The sequence below is a fragment of the Castor canadensis genome, chromosome 8 (assembly GCF_047511655.1).
Source record: "Castor canadensis chromosome 8, mCasCan1.hap1v2, whole genome shotgun sequence".
NCBI lineage: Eukaryota > Metazoa > Chordata > Mammalia > Rodentia > Castoridae > Castor > Castor canadensis.
In genome coordinates, this window is record NC_133393.1 from 133,882,733 (window position 1) to 133,899,787 (window position 17,055).

The 17,055-nt window shown below is 39.4% G+C and overlaps 1 protein-coding gene across 2 annotated transcripts in view; it reads left to right on the forward strand.

The window, feature by feature from the left end:
• Cfap54 (cilia and flagella associated protein 54) overlaps nt 1-17,055 on the forward strand; it is a 210,157-nt gene that overhangs the window by 13,987 nt on the left and 179,115 nt on the right. For both annotated transcript variants that reach the window (XM_074084168.1, XM_074084170.1), the window contains exons 5-9: nt 2,539-2,597; nt 8,408-8,551; nt 10,224-10,340; nt 10,463-10,564; nt 14,972-15,170. In XM_074084168.1, coding sequence (XP_073940269.1) covers nt 2,539-2,597; nt 8,408-8,551; nt 10,224-10,340; nt 10,463-10,564; nt 14,972-15,170 — 621 coding nt within the window. The remainder of the gene's footprint in view (nt 1-2,538; nt 2,598-8,407; nt 8,552-10,223; nt 10,341-10,462; nt 10,565-14,971; nt 15,171-17,055) is intronic.

The window sequence follows — 17,055 nt, forward strand, 5'->3', positions numbered from 1 at the left end:
GAGTGTAAATCTAATTTGTTAACTCTGCATGCTGATTTTATTCCAGATATCCATCACCCCTAAGGATGGGCGCCTGGTTTGCACTACCTTTCTAATTGTACATGTCCTTTTAAAGTACGGTGTGAGAGTATTCTGGGATCTATGCCCGGGAGTGGGATTGCTGGGTTGTGGGAGATACGCATGCTATACTTTGCTTCACCCACTACTGTCCTTATTTTAATGTATTCATTTGAAATTTAAGGAATGTCTCCTGTGAGCCAGACGTTGTCCTAGGTGCCAGGGACACAAGAGAGTACAAGGGACAGAAACTGCGTTCTCATGCTTACTTCTATTGCAGGGAGATGATCAATCGAATCTAACAGTGTCAGTTGGTGATAAAGTGGGCTGGAGAAACACAAAGCAGGAGGGGATGAGAGGGCAGGTGCCGGGCACCTTACTGAGATGACAGTTGAGCGAAGACCTGAGGGAATTTGGTGGAGTTGAATTCCCCCAAAGGGGAAACTTTTCCAACTAGGGGATTAGCAAGTGCACAAATCCTGAAGTTTTGACAATTTGGAATTGCCAAAAATATATTTCTATATTTGATAACTTACTAAAATACACTTGACTTTTTCACTCAGACAACTTACTCTATTTACTGTGTGTGTATGTGTTTTGTTTTTTCTTTTGGGGGCAGGGTCTCACTATGTAGCCTAGCCTGGACTCAGCCTTTTGAGTGCTGGGATTATAGGCCTGTACCACCACACCCAGCTTCTATTTGTTTTTAATTGGCTATTATACACACATACGCTTGGTTTCTTAAGATTTTTAACCAATCTTGATTGCTGAAATCCAAGTCGGTATATGAATATTGAATAACATCTTACCTCTTAACTAATCTAAACCTAACTAATCAGGTTACTTTGATGATGGCCAGCTTTGATGAAAAGGAGTCACAGGATCCAGCAGTAAACTCATATTAGAGAAACTAACTTCTGGAGATACCTGGAGGACATAAAAATTCATCCTGTGTCCATCCTGTACCATTTCACTCTGTCCCGGCTTTGCAGTGGGAATCTGTGAGCCACACTGAGTCCTGAACTCTCAAAGGATTCAGTTCTAGTCAGGATGCATTAGGGCTGGAAAGGTTTAGAGGTGCATTTTTAAAATATAGAGGGCCCTTGTCATTCTTGGGGATTCAGTTCTAGTCAGGATGCATTAGGGCTGGAAAGGTTTAGAGGTGCATTTTTAAAATATAGAGGGCCCTTGTCATTCTTGGGGACAGTCTCCTGGGAACTTAAATTCCCCAGTTTCCCGTTACTGACATATTTATTCTGGCTCCTGGCTTACACCTGAATCACATGGTTTGTGGGTAGGAATGTTTTTCCTGTGCAGATCCTTACTTGGTGACTTTTTTTTTTTTTCCTACAAAGGAGCATAGTTACACAATTTCATTTTTAAAATTTGAAAGTAGAAGTCCACAAAGTCAAACTGAGATCAATGTGCTGGGCTTGAGCCATTACTAGCCGAGTAGCTGCTTCCCAGTGAAATCTTAAATGACGGAAATAACAGGCATGGCTGCACTCAGAATGCAGGGTCCTTGAAGGTCAAGGACCAATTGCATTCTCTGGGAAATTTAAGGTGCTATAAGTATTTGAGATTTTATTCAACATTGTTGCCACCAATTTGTGTAATTATATGCTTACAGGTGTATTTTAATCAGGGCTTATGCTTTGGAGCAGATGCTATTTCTCAGAAGCTTTGAAGTTTAAACATGAACATAGGATTTATAATTGATGAATTTTGATGACTATGACTTTTAGATTCGATACTTTGTAGAAAATATTTAGGTTACTTGTCTTTATAATTACATGCCTTTTAAAAGCCTGTTGCTTTCTTGTGGGCATGTTTATAGCCTGTTAATATCCTTTATTTACAGCCAGAGGTATGGTGATGTCCTCTACTTCTCCCTCCAACCTGCCTCCAGCTTTCTTTCCTCAATTAATGTTCTTTTTCTTTAGCCTGTTTGCAGGACGTTTTAATAATGTGACAGATTTACATATGACTGTAAAGGATTATAATGCAACCTGTTACATGCTATGATTTTTAAATTATTATGAATTTCCTTGTTGAGTGTTGTGCCATGCTGATTAAATATGTATTCATATCTTATTTGGAGCTAAGTCTTTAGTCTTCTAACCACAAGGAAATCCATAAGAAATAAGAACATTTTATTTGAATTAAGAAAATTACAAGATACATAATATACTAAATATGCTAGAATATTCTTTTGTCCAGTATATTTTAAAACTTCAATTGCCTTTAAAATGAGACTAAAAGATTCCTGTATCAATTTACTTAAAATATGGCCATAATAGTTATTTTAATGATTTTTGTCTTACAAGTGACAATAAAAAGTATAATAACTCTCTACTATTATCAGACTTTCTTATAAGATCACTTGTTTTGGAAACTACAGATGTAAACCACAGAAATTAGAATATGCAGTTTTCCCCCATTTGACCATAAAGCATGCTAACCATCTTGTTCTTCACCTAGGTACCATTTTCATTTACACCATTTGCCGAAAACTGATGGTCATAGGTAAATCTTCTAAGGTATGAAATGTACTGACAAAGTATTTCCCCCATATTTATGGGGGTTTCGTAAGGCTTTCATTATACCATCCATTGAGTGTTAAAGAATATTTAGTGAATTATTTAACAAAATTTAGTGAACATCTGTTGAACAGTTTTATTGGTATTAGTTTTACTTTTGTAGTAATTATATGTAAAAATATGGACACTAAAGTATTAATGAAAAAGAAAGGGAATTCCTAAAATGGATAGGAATTCTCTAGAGTTCTCTCTGTCAGACAGTCTTACTTGTCACATTGATAGTGAACATTCATCTGGTTACTCTGTTTCTAGGTAAGGGTACTATTCATCCTGGCTTGCCCAGGGTAGTCCTGTTTATGCTTGTTGTCATGATGTAATTATTATTACAGTTTTTGGCAGTCCTGGGGATTGAACTTAGTGCCTTTGCTGGGCCAGCAGCCACCACTCGAGCCACACCCGGTCCTTTTGGTTTTAGTTTGTTTTTCAAATAGGGTCTTGTGTTTTTTGCCCAAGCTGGTTTTAAATCACAATCCTCCTGTCTGTACCTCCCGGGTAGCTGGGATTACAGGCATGTACCACCATGCCCAGGCCCTGGAATAGCTGTTAATAGTATCCTTCCTTGCTCTTAAAAGTGTCTTGGTTTTAATGATAAACTATGGTTGCCCTGTTTATATTATGAAGTTCTTGGACATTACTTATGGACTGCATGCTAGCTGTGTGAATGAACACTCAGGCTTTCAAATCCATTCACAAGCTGAGGGCAAAGAGACTTTGTTTTATAATAAGGTCATCACTTACCAGTGTTCACTGCTTAGTTTTAGCTTGGGGAAGTTGCTCACACCTCTATTGACTTCTCCACAATGTTGGTAGCACTTTTGTCGGCAGAAAACATATTTGTTTTCTGATTCATTTTCCAGTCGTTGGAATTTAGGGCAAGAAGGGCAAATATACTCCCACGGAGACCTGGCTGGAGTTGTTGCTGGCACCTGAAAAATTACCACTTTATTCCTCTTTTTATTGCATATGAAAGCTTGCACTCAGGAGGGGTGCTTTCTTTCTTATTTCCTCAAGACATAAACAAGTAACTTAAAAGTGAACTACACTTAAGAAAAAATATGGAAGCAAAGATATTTGCATGCTCAATGGATAACATTAACTGTGTGTTCTGTATCTGTTTTGTTAAAAAAATAAACAAACAAACTCCAAAAAAACAATTACTAACAGTGACTTGAACAAACTCTGGGTCAGCATTTTGAGTGGGAATTAAATCAAAGGAAGACTGTCCCATATATGATATAAATTTGGCCTACAGACTAGCCTAATGATTCTACATTTAGTTCATGCTGATTTCCTAAAAAGAATTTACATACTTCTGTTGCATTTGCTGTAACAACAAATACTGCTTCTCAGAACCAGCATAGTTTGCTCTGCTGCAGTGTTTGCCAAAGCTTTGAAGGGCAGAGACGTCTGTGCCAACATTTGGCTGTTAGTATTTGTGCTTGTTAATGGTGAGAGAATTTTAATTTAATGTGATAGTCATCTTAAAATACTTTCTTATTTATAACTTATGAAAGATATTGCCTCTCCCTCTATGTAACTCGAGTTTGTCTCTGACAAAATAAAAAGTGAAGGAGGACAGTCATATGGTTCCAGTCTAGGGGAGAGGGCAGTGAGGGATTGAGATATGCAGGAATTTTGGGGTGGTAAGTGGTCTTGTACTTGACACTGGAAGATTAGGATGAGATTCTTCCGTTTGTCCAATGTAATGAGCTTCGAGAGAATGGATAATTTTTACCTAGAAATTCCCACACCCCCAGTTAGTAAATTAATTCCTGAGCTGAGGCTATTAATGGACTAGGTGGGTGCCTGGAATGGAGACAAGCCCTTAGGGACCCTGATTCTGTGGTGACTTTGGAGTTGAAGCCTATTAAAACATTAAGACAGAGGAGAAGTAGACCTGTTCTTAGTATCACTCTAGAGCAGTTTAAACTCCCATTCATGTAAGATCTAGGCATTGCGGATGCCCTTTGTTATTGTTAGAATCCCTGCTGTGTGCAAAGTACTGCATGAAGTGCTCTGCATGCAGACCTAGGGACACCACATCTTATGAGGCGGCCACCATTATCATCATTGCAGTCGTAGCCATTAACATTTGCTGAACCATCTGCCAGGTGTGCTGCTAAGCACTTTCATGAGTGATCTCATTTAATCCTCACAGAACACCTAGAGAAAGGCACTCTTATCACCTCTGTCTTGTAGATGGGAATGTTGAGGCTGAGAAACTTAATTTGCAGGTCTAGTTTGAGGTGCGTTAAGGCCAGAGCCAGATTCACACATTGGAGCAGTGTATATCTATTTACTAAGCTGAATCATGTCACCCCCCGCCCCCATTCTTTTTTGAGTAGGTTTACCTACTCAAATGGGGAGCTGTGTGGAAAGGGTTGATTTTTTTTTCCTTTTTCTTTTTAAATACACAATCCTGTATTCCCAAAGAGATCCTGAAGACCCAGAGTGACCAGGGGTTTTTCCTCAGATGGGACTCACTTCATTTAGTGCTAAGGCAGGACATCAGTATAAGAGTAAGGAAAACAGGGAGGGCAGATTTTGGAAATCTTTTTTCCTAAATACAAATGATAACTTGCTTTTGTTTATGAAATGACCTAGTTTCTTCTGTACCAATTAAGACTAGTATAAACTTAACAAACATTAAAGAATAAGTAGGAATGTCTTCATTCTAAAAAAAAAACTATCAGTTTGTGTTTTATTTAACAAACATTTTGGTAGAGTATTTGGCTTGAAGAAGTACTGTCAGTCTCCCACACGTCCTTGCTGAAGCTTTAAGTCAACTTTGAGATGGCTTTAGGTTCCTCAAACGGTACAAATGAAGCTGTAGCGCCACCCTGTGGCGAACTAATTCATTGCGTTTGTCTTTCTCCTGACATCTGAAACATGCCCAGGTATGGACATAGCTTGTTTTTTCAAAGTTCTCTCCCTCCTCCCGAGCCCCGCCGCTTCATCCTTCTCTCTCTCTCAGCAGACAAGTTTGAACTTGGGGCCTTGCCCTTGCTGGGGAAGCACTCTACCACTTCAACCACACCCCAAGACCATTTTGCTTTGCAGTTTGTATTTTTAGATAGGGTCTTGGTGCTTTTGCCTGGGCCGTCCTCCAACCATGATCTTCCTAGCTCTTCTTCCTGCATAATTGGGATTACAGACGTGTGCACCACACCCAGCTTGTTTTTTGAGATAAGATCTCACTAACTTTTTGCCTCTATTGGCCTCAAACCGATCTTCCTGAGTAGAAGAGCTACTCCATCCCTGAGTAGTTGGGATTATAGTCATCTGCCACCAGGAGAAGCTCTCAAAGTCTTATTTTTCTATGATAGAAGTAATCATTTTTAGCTTTTAGGGCTAAAAAAACCTGCTGTAAATGGAGTCATTTTAGAAGTGACTTTTCATGTTTAATTAACTTGAAAGAGGGTTTTTCAGGACCCTAAGTGGATTTTGGCAAGCTTGTCTGTGTTGTCAAGGCTGCTCTGTGAGTGGAAAGAATTCTGCACTTGAGAGATCAAAGATGTGAATTCCAGCCCCATTGCTGCTGCTTAGAAGCAGGTTTAGTTGCTTGGAGTCAGATTAAGTTAAATTTAAGGTCCCTGCTGGCATGAAAATCTGTGATTTTCTTTAATTCTAATTCTAAAGTCAAACCCAAATATAATGTGAACAACTGGTAACTGAAACCATTTTATTTTGATGCCAGGGGTCCTGAGGGATTCTGGAAAGATGTGAATTTAAAGGGGGGATTTACACATGATTTAATCTCATAGCCCCCAAACCACACTGATCCAAGTGCAGAAATCCAAAGTAGGGGTTGTTAGGGAGCAGTGAATATGAGAAAAACTCAAGAGTTTTTTTTTTTGGTACTGGTGTTTGAACTCAGGGCCTTCATCTTGAGCTTCTCCACCAGCCCTATTTTTGTGACTGGTTTCCTTGAGATAGGGTCTCTCGAACTGTTTGCTTGGGCTGGCTTTGAACTGTGATCCTCCTGATCTCTGCCTCCTGAGTAGCTAGGATTATAGGCGTGAGCCACCAGCACCTGGCCAAGAAGTTTTGATGACTTAATTTCATGTCACTTCACAGTGTGACAAGGTCAGCAAACAGCACAGCTGCAATAGCAAAAACAACAAGAAGGCAGTGTTGTCTAACAGCATGATGTAGTGGCCAGAAGAAGCAGGCACTGAGAGTTTTCACTCTGGTCTAGTCACACTTGAAAAGGATGTTGACAACTTAGAGTGAAGCTCAGATGCCCAACCATGACAAGGGAAGTGCAGTCCTGTGAGTTCTGGAAGTATTTGGGCAATTTGTCCTGGAGAGAGGTCTGGAGGAGAGGGCAGGCTACACAAGTGTTTTCAGATTCTTGGAAGGCTGTGATTTGGAAGTGAGTTCTGGAGTGTTCAGTTTGGTCCCAGAAGGCCTGACTAGGACCAATGTATCAGATTCCCAAGGTGGATTTTATTTTTATTTTATTTTATATTGGTAGGACTGGGGTTAGCAGGCACTGTATGGCCTGAGCCACACCTCCTGTCCAAGGTGCATTTTGTTTTAAATGATGAAAGTATTTTTCCTGTTGAAGAATGGCTTCTGTTGTGACATGGTGTGATCCTTTTTACTGGAGGTAGGAACTCTTGGGGAGGGAAGTTGTGGGGCTTCCAGTGGTGGTGCTGGCCATGTTGGTGAGGGAGAAAGTTGGAGTGACCTTCAGTTCTTTGATTCTTTATGATTGCTTGGAATATTTCTATATTTAGGACTGTAAACAGAAACTTTCTAATTAAGTCCACCCAGTTGGTTGGTCAGCAAATATTTATGGCATGTTTACTGCTTGCCAGGTGAAGTTCTAGGTGCTGAAGAGACTGGTGAACAGCGGAAGTCCCTTTCCTAAGTGAATCTACACTCTGATGGGAGGAGCTTACATTCCAGGGCAAAGAGTGTTACAATTTTTTGTTAAATCTTGACCTTCTTCCAGCAGTTTCTTTCTCTCTGGGATTAAAACTGACCAGACCCTGGTGAATGCTGCCTTTTCTGGCTTCTTTTTTGTTTTAGGTTTTCACTGGTAGCTGCTTGCATATGTGTTAGGTACACATCTATGGGTTCCACAGATGGCAATGGGGTCTGAATGTTACCAGTATTTTCCTTGTTTTTGCTATTAAACCCCATGCCAGTCTAGTGGGTTTGCTTTGCATATATGAAGCTATTGGACCCTTTTGGTGATTTGCCTTTTCAAGGTAGGTTATTGACCCAATATAGTTATATTTAAAAACTTATTTCCTCAATTGTTGCAGGTCTAATTTGTTATTGGATGAGAAGGTTTATTCTTAAATTTACTATCATTATTTGAGAATCTAGGGTACTTGTCAGGTCTCTTGTGACTGGTTCTGTTGACTTTAGAGCTGTCTATTAAATGAAATCATCATTGTTAGTCTAAGAAACCAGAATTGCCAGGTGTGGTGGTACATGCCTGCAATCCCAGCTATTTGGGAGGTGGAGATTGGGAGGCTCATGATCCAGGCAGGTCTGGGCAAAAATATGACACCCTATCTGAAAAATTACTAAAGAAAAAAGGGTTGGGGGCATGGCTCTTGGCTCAAGTGGTAGAGAGCCTATTAAGTGTGAGGCCTTGAGTTCAAACCCTGCTACTACCACACACACACACACACACACACACACACACACACACTAACTAACTAACTAAATAAATAAATAAATAAGAAACAAAGAAAAAGGGAATAAATTCAATTATGCCATTTGTTTCTCAGGCCTTAGAATACCTGCTGTGGGCCAGCATATGCATGGAATCCTCTGTTCCGCTCCTGTCCATCAGGTACCTGACGTGGAGAGCTACCTTGTACACAGCTGTTTGCCAGTGCTACTATGACTGCCAAGCTGGTATTCATGGAGAGGTGTGTGGCTTTTTAATTTGGGTGGATCCAACCTTTGAAATAGAGCCTACTCAGCATCTGCTTCTTTAGATACCTCAAAGAAACAAAACCCAAACCAAAACCAACCAAAAAATTGAAAGGAAGCAAAGACAAAAGTTACAGGCTTTATTTGAAGAAATTTGCTTGGCTTTTCCATTCTGTTGGATTTCTTGCTCTACTTTCTGTTCTCTCCTCTCTTCTCTACAAACTCCTACCTTCTTTGCTCCTTTTCTGAACATATCTTTCCTTGATTTGTTCTCACATGTAAGCCACCTTCCTTCCCTGTTTAGTGCTGTGTCCCTGCCACTTACTGCTATACTTTATCTTGCTTTTTCTCTGCTTCCAGCCACCAGTGGTCACATTCGATTTCTTTTTTATTCCTCTTTTCCTGTACACCTTTTAGACTAAATAGCTGAAATATAACTTAAGTTGGCAGGGGCTTCTATTGGCTGTTATGGACTCTCTGTGTAAACTGAAAAGGGCACCTTCTCTACAGGACACGGTACTGGCTTGGTCAGTGGATGGGGCCCTGCTGAAAACTGGAAATAGTCACTACTTCCTTTGGGTCAACACATGTCTGTCCAAGGGTACATGCACAGCTTAGGAAGGGAAGGGCAGGTTGAGTTTAGCCCTTATTCAGCCACTTGGCTGGGAGTTGACACAGGCTGCACAGCTGTACAAAGTCCCACTCATATCCTGTTCATAACCATAAATAAATCATTTGGCCCATTAATGGTTCCTTACATTTAGTTATTCCTGCCTGGACTACTTCTGAAGGGTTGGATGCCCACAGGCAGAGGGATAGCTGAATTCACCTATACTTTGGGATACTTTGATAGCCTGGATATAACCTAGAAACAATTTAACATATATGTATAGTGAAGCTGTTGTATATTAGAGGTGGCACATTTTACTGTAGCTGTTGAAATTATAAGGGAATGGTTATATAGTTTTAACCATTCAACTCCTATTGGGATTCTTCCTTAATGGAAAATATAACTGTTTTTACATATTAATATTATTGTTGGGATGGAAGCATATGTATTAAAATTATAAATTATGAATAAAATATTTCAAAGAAATGGTAAAATAAATGACAATGAACTCTTGTTCTTGAACTCTTAATAGCTCTCTGGAACTTTTGTTAATATCTGTAGAGAATTGTAACCATGGTAAAATGATCAAATAAGCAAGCCTTCCTTCTTCCCTCCCTTCCCTCAGATATTTATAAATGCTTTCTGCATGTTGGTATTGGGAATTCAAAACTGAATAAAGGCTGTTAAGGACCTCACAGTGTAGTGGTCTGTGTGTGAATAGGTGGGTAGATTATAGGCATGGTATGCTAGGAAGGTTAGGCTTTGAGAAGACCACCTGAGGATGTGTGTGTATGTGTCTAAGCATTCATGAAGCTAGTGTGTCTGACAGTTTATTAACTGTAGATCTACAGAGGTTAGGGGTGCATATATTCTATCTTAAATGATAGAATAGATTGGATGGCTACCATGTCATAAGGAGTCAACATCAGCCTACAGTTTAATTCATCAGCTTACAGATTAAATCAAATGTTTAGGACAACAAAACTTACTGTTTTTATACATTTTTAATAGCTATATCCCAACTTTGTATGAATTAAATTTATTTTAATCTCACACAGGCATTTGCTCGGCGGGCTTTAGCTAAAATTGATGAGTTAAGACAACTGGAATTAATGAGTACCTCAAAATCACAGGAGGAAGAATCCAGAGGATATTACAGAGAGGCCACAATAAAGGTATAAATATTTAATGAGATAAAAGAAACTTACTGTACATCGTGGTTGATTAAGTGCTTAATATAGTAGCTAAGAAGTGCATTCTATCAGGACTTCATATGTGGTTCTTCTTTTTGAGGCAGATGGCAGTGATGATCTTCAAACGAGGAGTATTTGAATCTAGAAGAAAAAACAAAGCTTTGTTTAGACCAAAGATAAGAGTTAACCTAAAGGAAGCACAAAGTGTAAGTTTAAAAAGTCGTCTTTTTGCAGTATATGTGTGCTATTTTTTGGTGTTCTTTAAGCCCAGTCACTAGTGTTAAATCTTGCTTCCAATTTTCTGCACCAATGGCAGATAGGGAGAAGAATGTTTTCCCAGTTTAGATGTGGTCTCATTCTACCCCTTTCTCATGCGTTGTGTGCTAAATTTAGCACAATCACCGTTTTGCAACATTAAGGGATGAGAGGCTGAAAAGGATGGGAACGGTTTGAATCAACAGGCTCTTCCTTGCAAGTGAACAGGCCTCTGAATAGGTCTACACAAGCCCTTGCCTTTGACTGCCTTGATTAGCTTTGAGGTTGGAGAGAAGGGGTTGGCACCTCTTCTCATAAGTGTTTGGTTGCCCTTCAGGACGGTCCAGGAACTAGGTTACACTGTAGCAACAAACAAACCCTCACACCTCAGCTGGCTTAATTTAATGCCCATTGGAATAAGATGCTAGTAGAGTTACCAGGAGTCTGCTTAAGACTGCTGCTCAGAGCCAGGCTAGGGAGCAGCCCTCACTTAGAAATGGGGCTAGAGGGGATGAGAGAGCTCGGGAGGACCTCACAGAGGTCATGATGATCAGCATGGAAGTGGCAGGACACCCCTCTCACTCACCATAACTACACACTCGGCCCCTTCCAGCCCCAGGCCTATTTGGCAAGCAGCACTAAGGACTGCCTGGGGAAGGGAGTGAGACAGGCCTGCTTGTGCGGTCCTACTCTCTTGTCCTTCTTCCCTTTTCTTCTCCCACTCCTCCCTTTTGCCTTTCTGAGCTCAGTGTCCCTGAAGGACCAGTTCTGTATCTCTCTGAAGCTGCCCCTGACTGTTCTAGACAGCATCAGCTCTCTTCTGTGAGCATCTGTGTAGGGACGGAAATGAAAGCGAGGGGGAAGAAGATGAGCACTTTCTGACCGAGAGTTGCAGTCTCAGAACCCGGAAGGAATTGGGACTCATTTAGTTCAGTGCTTTTTGAGGGAAAATGCATTTGGGAGTGTTTAAATAACTCACTCCAGTCACAAGTCAGCTGCTGCACCTCTAAGTCCAGTGCTTTCTCACTACTCCAAGGACTCTCTCCTCAGATCTTACAACATTTAGGAATGATCCTCTGTATTTTCTTTTAAATAAATCATGATATTTAAATACAAGTATTATTGTGGACATGGTGTCATTACATTGCTATTCAGCATGACCATATTGACTTCTGAGCCCAGAAGCATATCTTTATTTCCCTTTTAGATCACGTCCCGTATTGATGAATGGTATATAATTATGGGGGCGATGGCTTATTAAATTCTAGGCAATTCCGTGGATGTGTTGTTGAACCACCTGAATCTGATATTGCTCAAGTAGTAATGCTTTACTCTTTATAGGAGGGTAGGGGATTTTTTGTCCTGCTTATCAACATTTTTTTTTCTCTGTGAAAACCAAGTTTAAATATCTGAAGCTGCCATTGCTTAGCATATGATTAGGACTTATGGTCACTGTGGTAGCAAAGTTAAATATATTTTAATGCTTTCTCTCATGTGTGAAATACAGGTCTAATACAAACATAAGCAATATTATGAAAACAGGTCACGTTAAGGTCACTAGCGAGAGCGGGAGGATAAAAGAAAGAAGTTAAGGATGTGAATATGGTCGATGTACTTTCTATACAGGAATAAATATAAAATTTATTTATATTTATGAAGTCAGCATAAGAAGGGGACTAAGGTAGAAAGGAGAAAAATAGAGCAGCTGAGTCAATTCGGGATACAATACATATATAGATGGAAATGTCATAATGAAACTCTCTGTACAGATATCTTAAACAAAAATGTTTGTTTTTCCCTCTAAAAAGAGAGAACAATAGATAAAATAGGTCCTCTTGGGGTTTGCATCAATGGGAGAGGGGAGTATATAAGGAAAGTGCGTGGGAGGGTGAATATGGTGGAATGATTTTGTACTCATATATGAAAATGGAAAAATGAGACCTGTTGAAACTATTCCAGGAATGGGGGCAGGGGACAAAGGAGAATGATGGAGGGGTGAATTTAACTATGATATATTGTAAGAGCTTTTGTAAATGTCACAATGTACCATCAGTACAACAACAATAAAAAAAAAAAGTACTGACTTACAAATAAGAAAAAGAAACAAAAAGAAAATTATTTAAAATTCCAGACAAAATTATGTTAAACTGAGTTTATTTCTGGTTTGCTTTAAGATAATTGTTGTATGAAATGTTCTGGTGGTGTATTTTTTTAAAATTAGTGGGTAGTTTTTGTAGAGATTAGTCAACATGCCCTTTTCATAATGTTGTATTTCTTTAACCTTTATATATTTTGCAAAGTGCCCTACCTTCTATGCATGAAATAATTTTATTATGTTTCTACAAAGTAAAGTAGCTTTAATATGTATTAAATCTCCTAGGAGGTCATCTTGGCTTTCAAAAGGTTCTTTTAAAGGAATACCAATTTAGATTCCTAATGATCAACCATGCAGTGATTCATTCAAATGTTTTTAAAGTATCTGCTGTGTGAGCAAGACAGTTGAAGGATGTATTTTAATGCAGAAACTACATGTTCTGAAGTGGACCCCCCCGCCCCGCCCCCCGGCAAGGTCACTTGAATATGTGGTACCCAGTTAGTGGCATTATTTTGGGAGGTCGTAGTCAGTGGGCCTACCTGGGGGAAGTAGGCTATGGGTGGGTATGCCTTTAAAGGGTATACCTGGTTTCCTCTGCCTTCCTCACTCTCTGCTTCCTGTTCACCATGAGGGGAGGAAGCTCTTTCACCACATGCTCCTGTGGCCAACATAGGCACTATTTTCAAGGTACTAACCTGCCTGTACCAATTTTACCACAAGCTGTATTAGTTTGATATTATTTTTATTATTATATCCATTTTTAAATATTATTTTGATATTATTTAAGCATTTTTTTACTAAATTCAGTTTTACAAAATGGCTTATCACTTTATTTCTTGGGCATACCTTTCTGTTATAGTTGGGTTTGTTCTTTATATTTCATTTTTTGTGAATTATTTTTCAGTTTTTGACCATTTGTCTACTAGACATTTTAATTTTTAAAATGTTTAATGAACTCATAATTTTTATAGACATTTAATATTTTGTCATACTTGACAGTCCATCTTTTTTTAGCTTTAATTCTTCTTTATAGATCTTTTAAGTATTTATATTTGAAAATATTTTACTTAATAATCACTTATGGCTCTAATAAATATTTTGTTCCTATTTTTCTATAATATTTTATTATATAGTTTTTCTAAAATATTTTTCTTTTTTTTTTTGGCAGCACTGGGGTTTGAATTCAGGACCTCATGCTTGCTAGGCAGGTGCTCTACCACTTGAGCCACTCCACCAGCCCTTTCTATGATATTTTTATAAATATTTTATTTTCACTGATTGGTAGACAACTACCATTTCATTTGAATACTTCTAATTATTAGAAAGTTCATTTTACTATTTAAATAATTATTTTTATAGTTCTTTGTTAACCTATAATACAAAGCTGGGAAGAAACCCTTACCTCTATAAGGAAGAGAGTGAAAGGAATGGAGTTCAAGCTTCATTGAGCTTTTTAACCTCTCAGTTGGCCTATGGATGGAAAAGGCACAGAAGCTAATGAGTAGGGAAGCTGGTGTTTGGGGGGGAAGATAGCCCAAAGTAGCTTTATCCCTGCTTTTCCTTTTTTGTTTTTCTAACTTTGCACAAAGAAGAAAAAAGAAGCAAGAGAATCTTGGGAAATATGAGTAGTGTCTTCTTGCTGGATATGAAGTTTGGAAACACCAACTAGCACCACCAGTCTTTCTTATTGGTAACCTAAATGCAGAGAGCAGGGCATTTGTCAGAGGGAATAAGGCGTGGGGCCCAGCTGTCTGCATGAGGAGAAGAGGTTGGGAACTCACTTATTAGTGTACTTATTAGCTGTGGAGCTAACTACCACAGCCTTGGTAGTTAGACTATAAAGGTTTGCTTCAAGTTTGAGGACATTCTACGTTCACATTTCCTGCAGTGTTTGTTAACAATCTCCCACTTAGATCCACAGAACCTCTGGAGATTTGGTGTTCTGAGAGATAGACACAAAATTTGAGTATCAGGCCCTTACCGCTGTAATCAAAGTACCACAAAGCACAAGAAGACGATGCTTCCTTAATAAAAAGACCATGACAATAACCTTTTCACACTGCCTTGGAAACAAACGTGCAAAGAAGCAGCAAAACCTCTAACACAATGTGAATTAAATGGGTGGGGGCGGGGTTGGAGTGACATCTCAGAAGTGAAGATCCGAAAGCAGCCACCTTGTTGTTAAGCTAATCACTCTCCTGTTAGCGTGGTTCAGCACACCTGACTTTTCTTTGAGGCATGGACTGTATTCTTTATTTTCCAGCTGTCGTGGCCACGCACTGTCACAGAACGGCTATTGGAAGAGCTGTTTGACAGCACTGCGACCCGGTTTCTGGCTGTCCTGGAAGCACTTTCTGATTCAAACAGGCGAACGCTGCAAACTGGAACTGTTGTCACCGATGAAGTGGAGCTGCGTGATGTTGTCTCAGAGCTGTTCATGGCAGGAAAAGAACTTCTAATCCGTAAATAAAATGTTCAGATGCTACTTGATGATAGACACACATAATGAAAATTTTATCTTGGTAGTCCATATATGAGAAACTGATATCCAGTTTATATATTGACCTTGAGCTCAGCAATCTTGCTAAATTCAATTGGTAATTCAAATAATTTACTTATAGATTTTTTATGTAGGTAATCATCTATGAATGGTGGCAATTATACTCCCTTCCTATTCTTGTTTTGGTGGTTCTGGGGTTTGAACTCAGGGCCTCACACTTGCTAAGCAGGCACTACTTACCACTTGAGCCACTCTACCAGCCCTTCTTTGTAATGAGTTTTTCAAGATAGGGTCTCAAGACCTGTTGCCTTGGGCTGGTTTTGAACTGCAATCCTCCTGATCTCTGCCTCCTGAATAGCTAGGATTACAGGCGTGAGCTGCCTGCGTTCGGCTTCTTTTCTATTCTTATACTTTTAAATTTCCGTTTTCTTTCATTTCTTGACTTGTCACACTGGCTGGGATCTTTAATAAACACATGGGACGGACATGGCGATGACGGGCATCCTTGTCTCTTTTTTATCTCAGGGAAAACTTTTAACATTGTACCATTAGTTAAGGTATTTGCTAGAGGAATTTTATAGATATCTCTTTTCAGATCAAGAAGGTTTCCTGTCCCTACTTTGTTAAGAGTTTTTGTTTTTGGTCTGCTTTTAATCCTGAATAGTTATTGACTTTTATTAAAGGCCTTTTCTGGATTTATTGAGATTAACTGAGTAAATCAAATGGCTTTCTCTTTTTATTTCTACTAGTGTGGTGAATTACATTGATTGCTTAATTTTTTTCTTCCTTTTGGAAGTACTGGGGTTTGAATTCAGAACTTTGTACTTGCTAGGCAGGTGCTCTACCACTTGAGCCACAGCTCCAGTCACTTTTGCTTTGGTTATTTTGGGGATGGGGGTCTCGCTTTAGGCCCAGGCCAACCAGGAACTTTGGTGCTCCCTATCAGCCTCCTGAGTAGATAGAAGTTATAGGCATGAGCCACCAGAACTCAGCTTTGTTTATCTACTTTTAACCACTCTGTGTTTTGGAATAAACCTTATTTGGAGGTTAGGATTAGTTTCTAATATATTTGCTTGCTTTGTTTGCTGATGTGTATTATTTCTGCAGCTCTGTTCATGAGGGAGGCTGCCGAGAGCACTTATGCTGAAGTTCTTGCTCACTGTGTTTCATTTTTCCACTTCCTGTGGTAAAGAATGCTCAATTTGTGTTTTCTTTATGTCAATTTATGTTGTCTTTGTTAACTTTCTCTCCTCATGGGTTTACCTTTTGTTGCTTGCAATAGTCATCTTATTTGACTGAAATGTCCATCTGGGAGGAGAGGTGAGAAGCTGGATCTTAGTTTGTGTAGCTTTAGATGAGTTCTCTCTCTCTCTCTCTCTCTCTCTCTCTGTGTGTGTGTGTGTGTGTGTGTATGTGTGTGTGTATGCATGTCCACCTGAAGGCAATGAGCCTCTGTGCCACAGTTTGGGCTCATCTCTTCTCAGGAAAAGTATCAGTTTTCAGGTGAGAATTTCCTTAACTTCCTTCATTCAAACCCTACAACATACTCTCATCTGCATCCACCCTTTCCACCATCTCATTAAAATGGAAGGGGTGTTCCTCCTTTCCTCTTTATGTCTTTAAGCCAAATTCCTCCAAGTGGTTCCTTTACCCCATTCCTCTTCATCTTCCTCCCTGTGTGTCTCTGTACAAAAAGATTTGTCAAAGAATTGTCAATTTTCTGTGTTCTCAATCTCCTCCTTCATCAGGCAGGGGACAGCCTCCTCACTGCTCAATCACTTCTCATCCTCTTTTTCCTGTAGACTGCTTCTTTGTCACTCAGCACTCTCCTCTGCCACCTTCCCTCC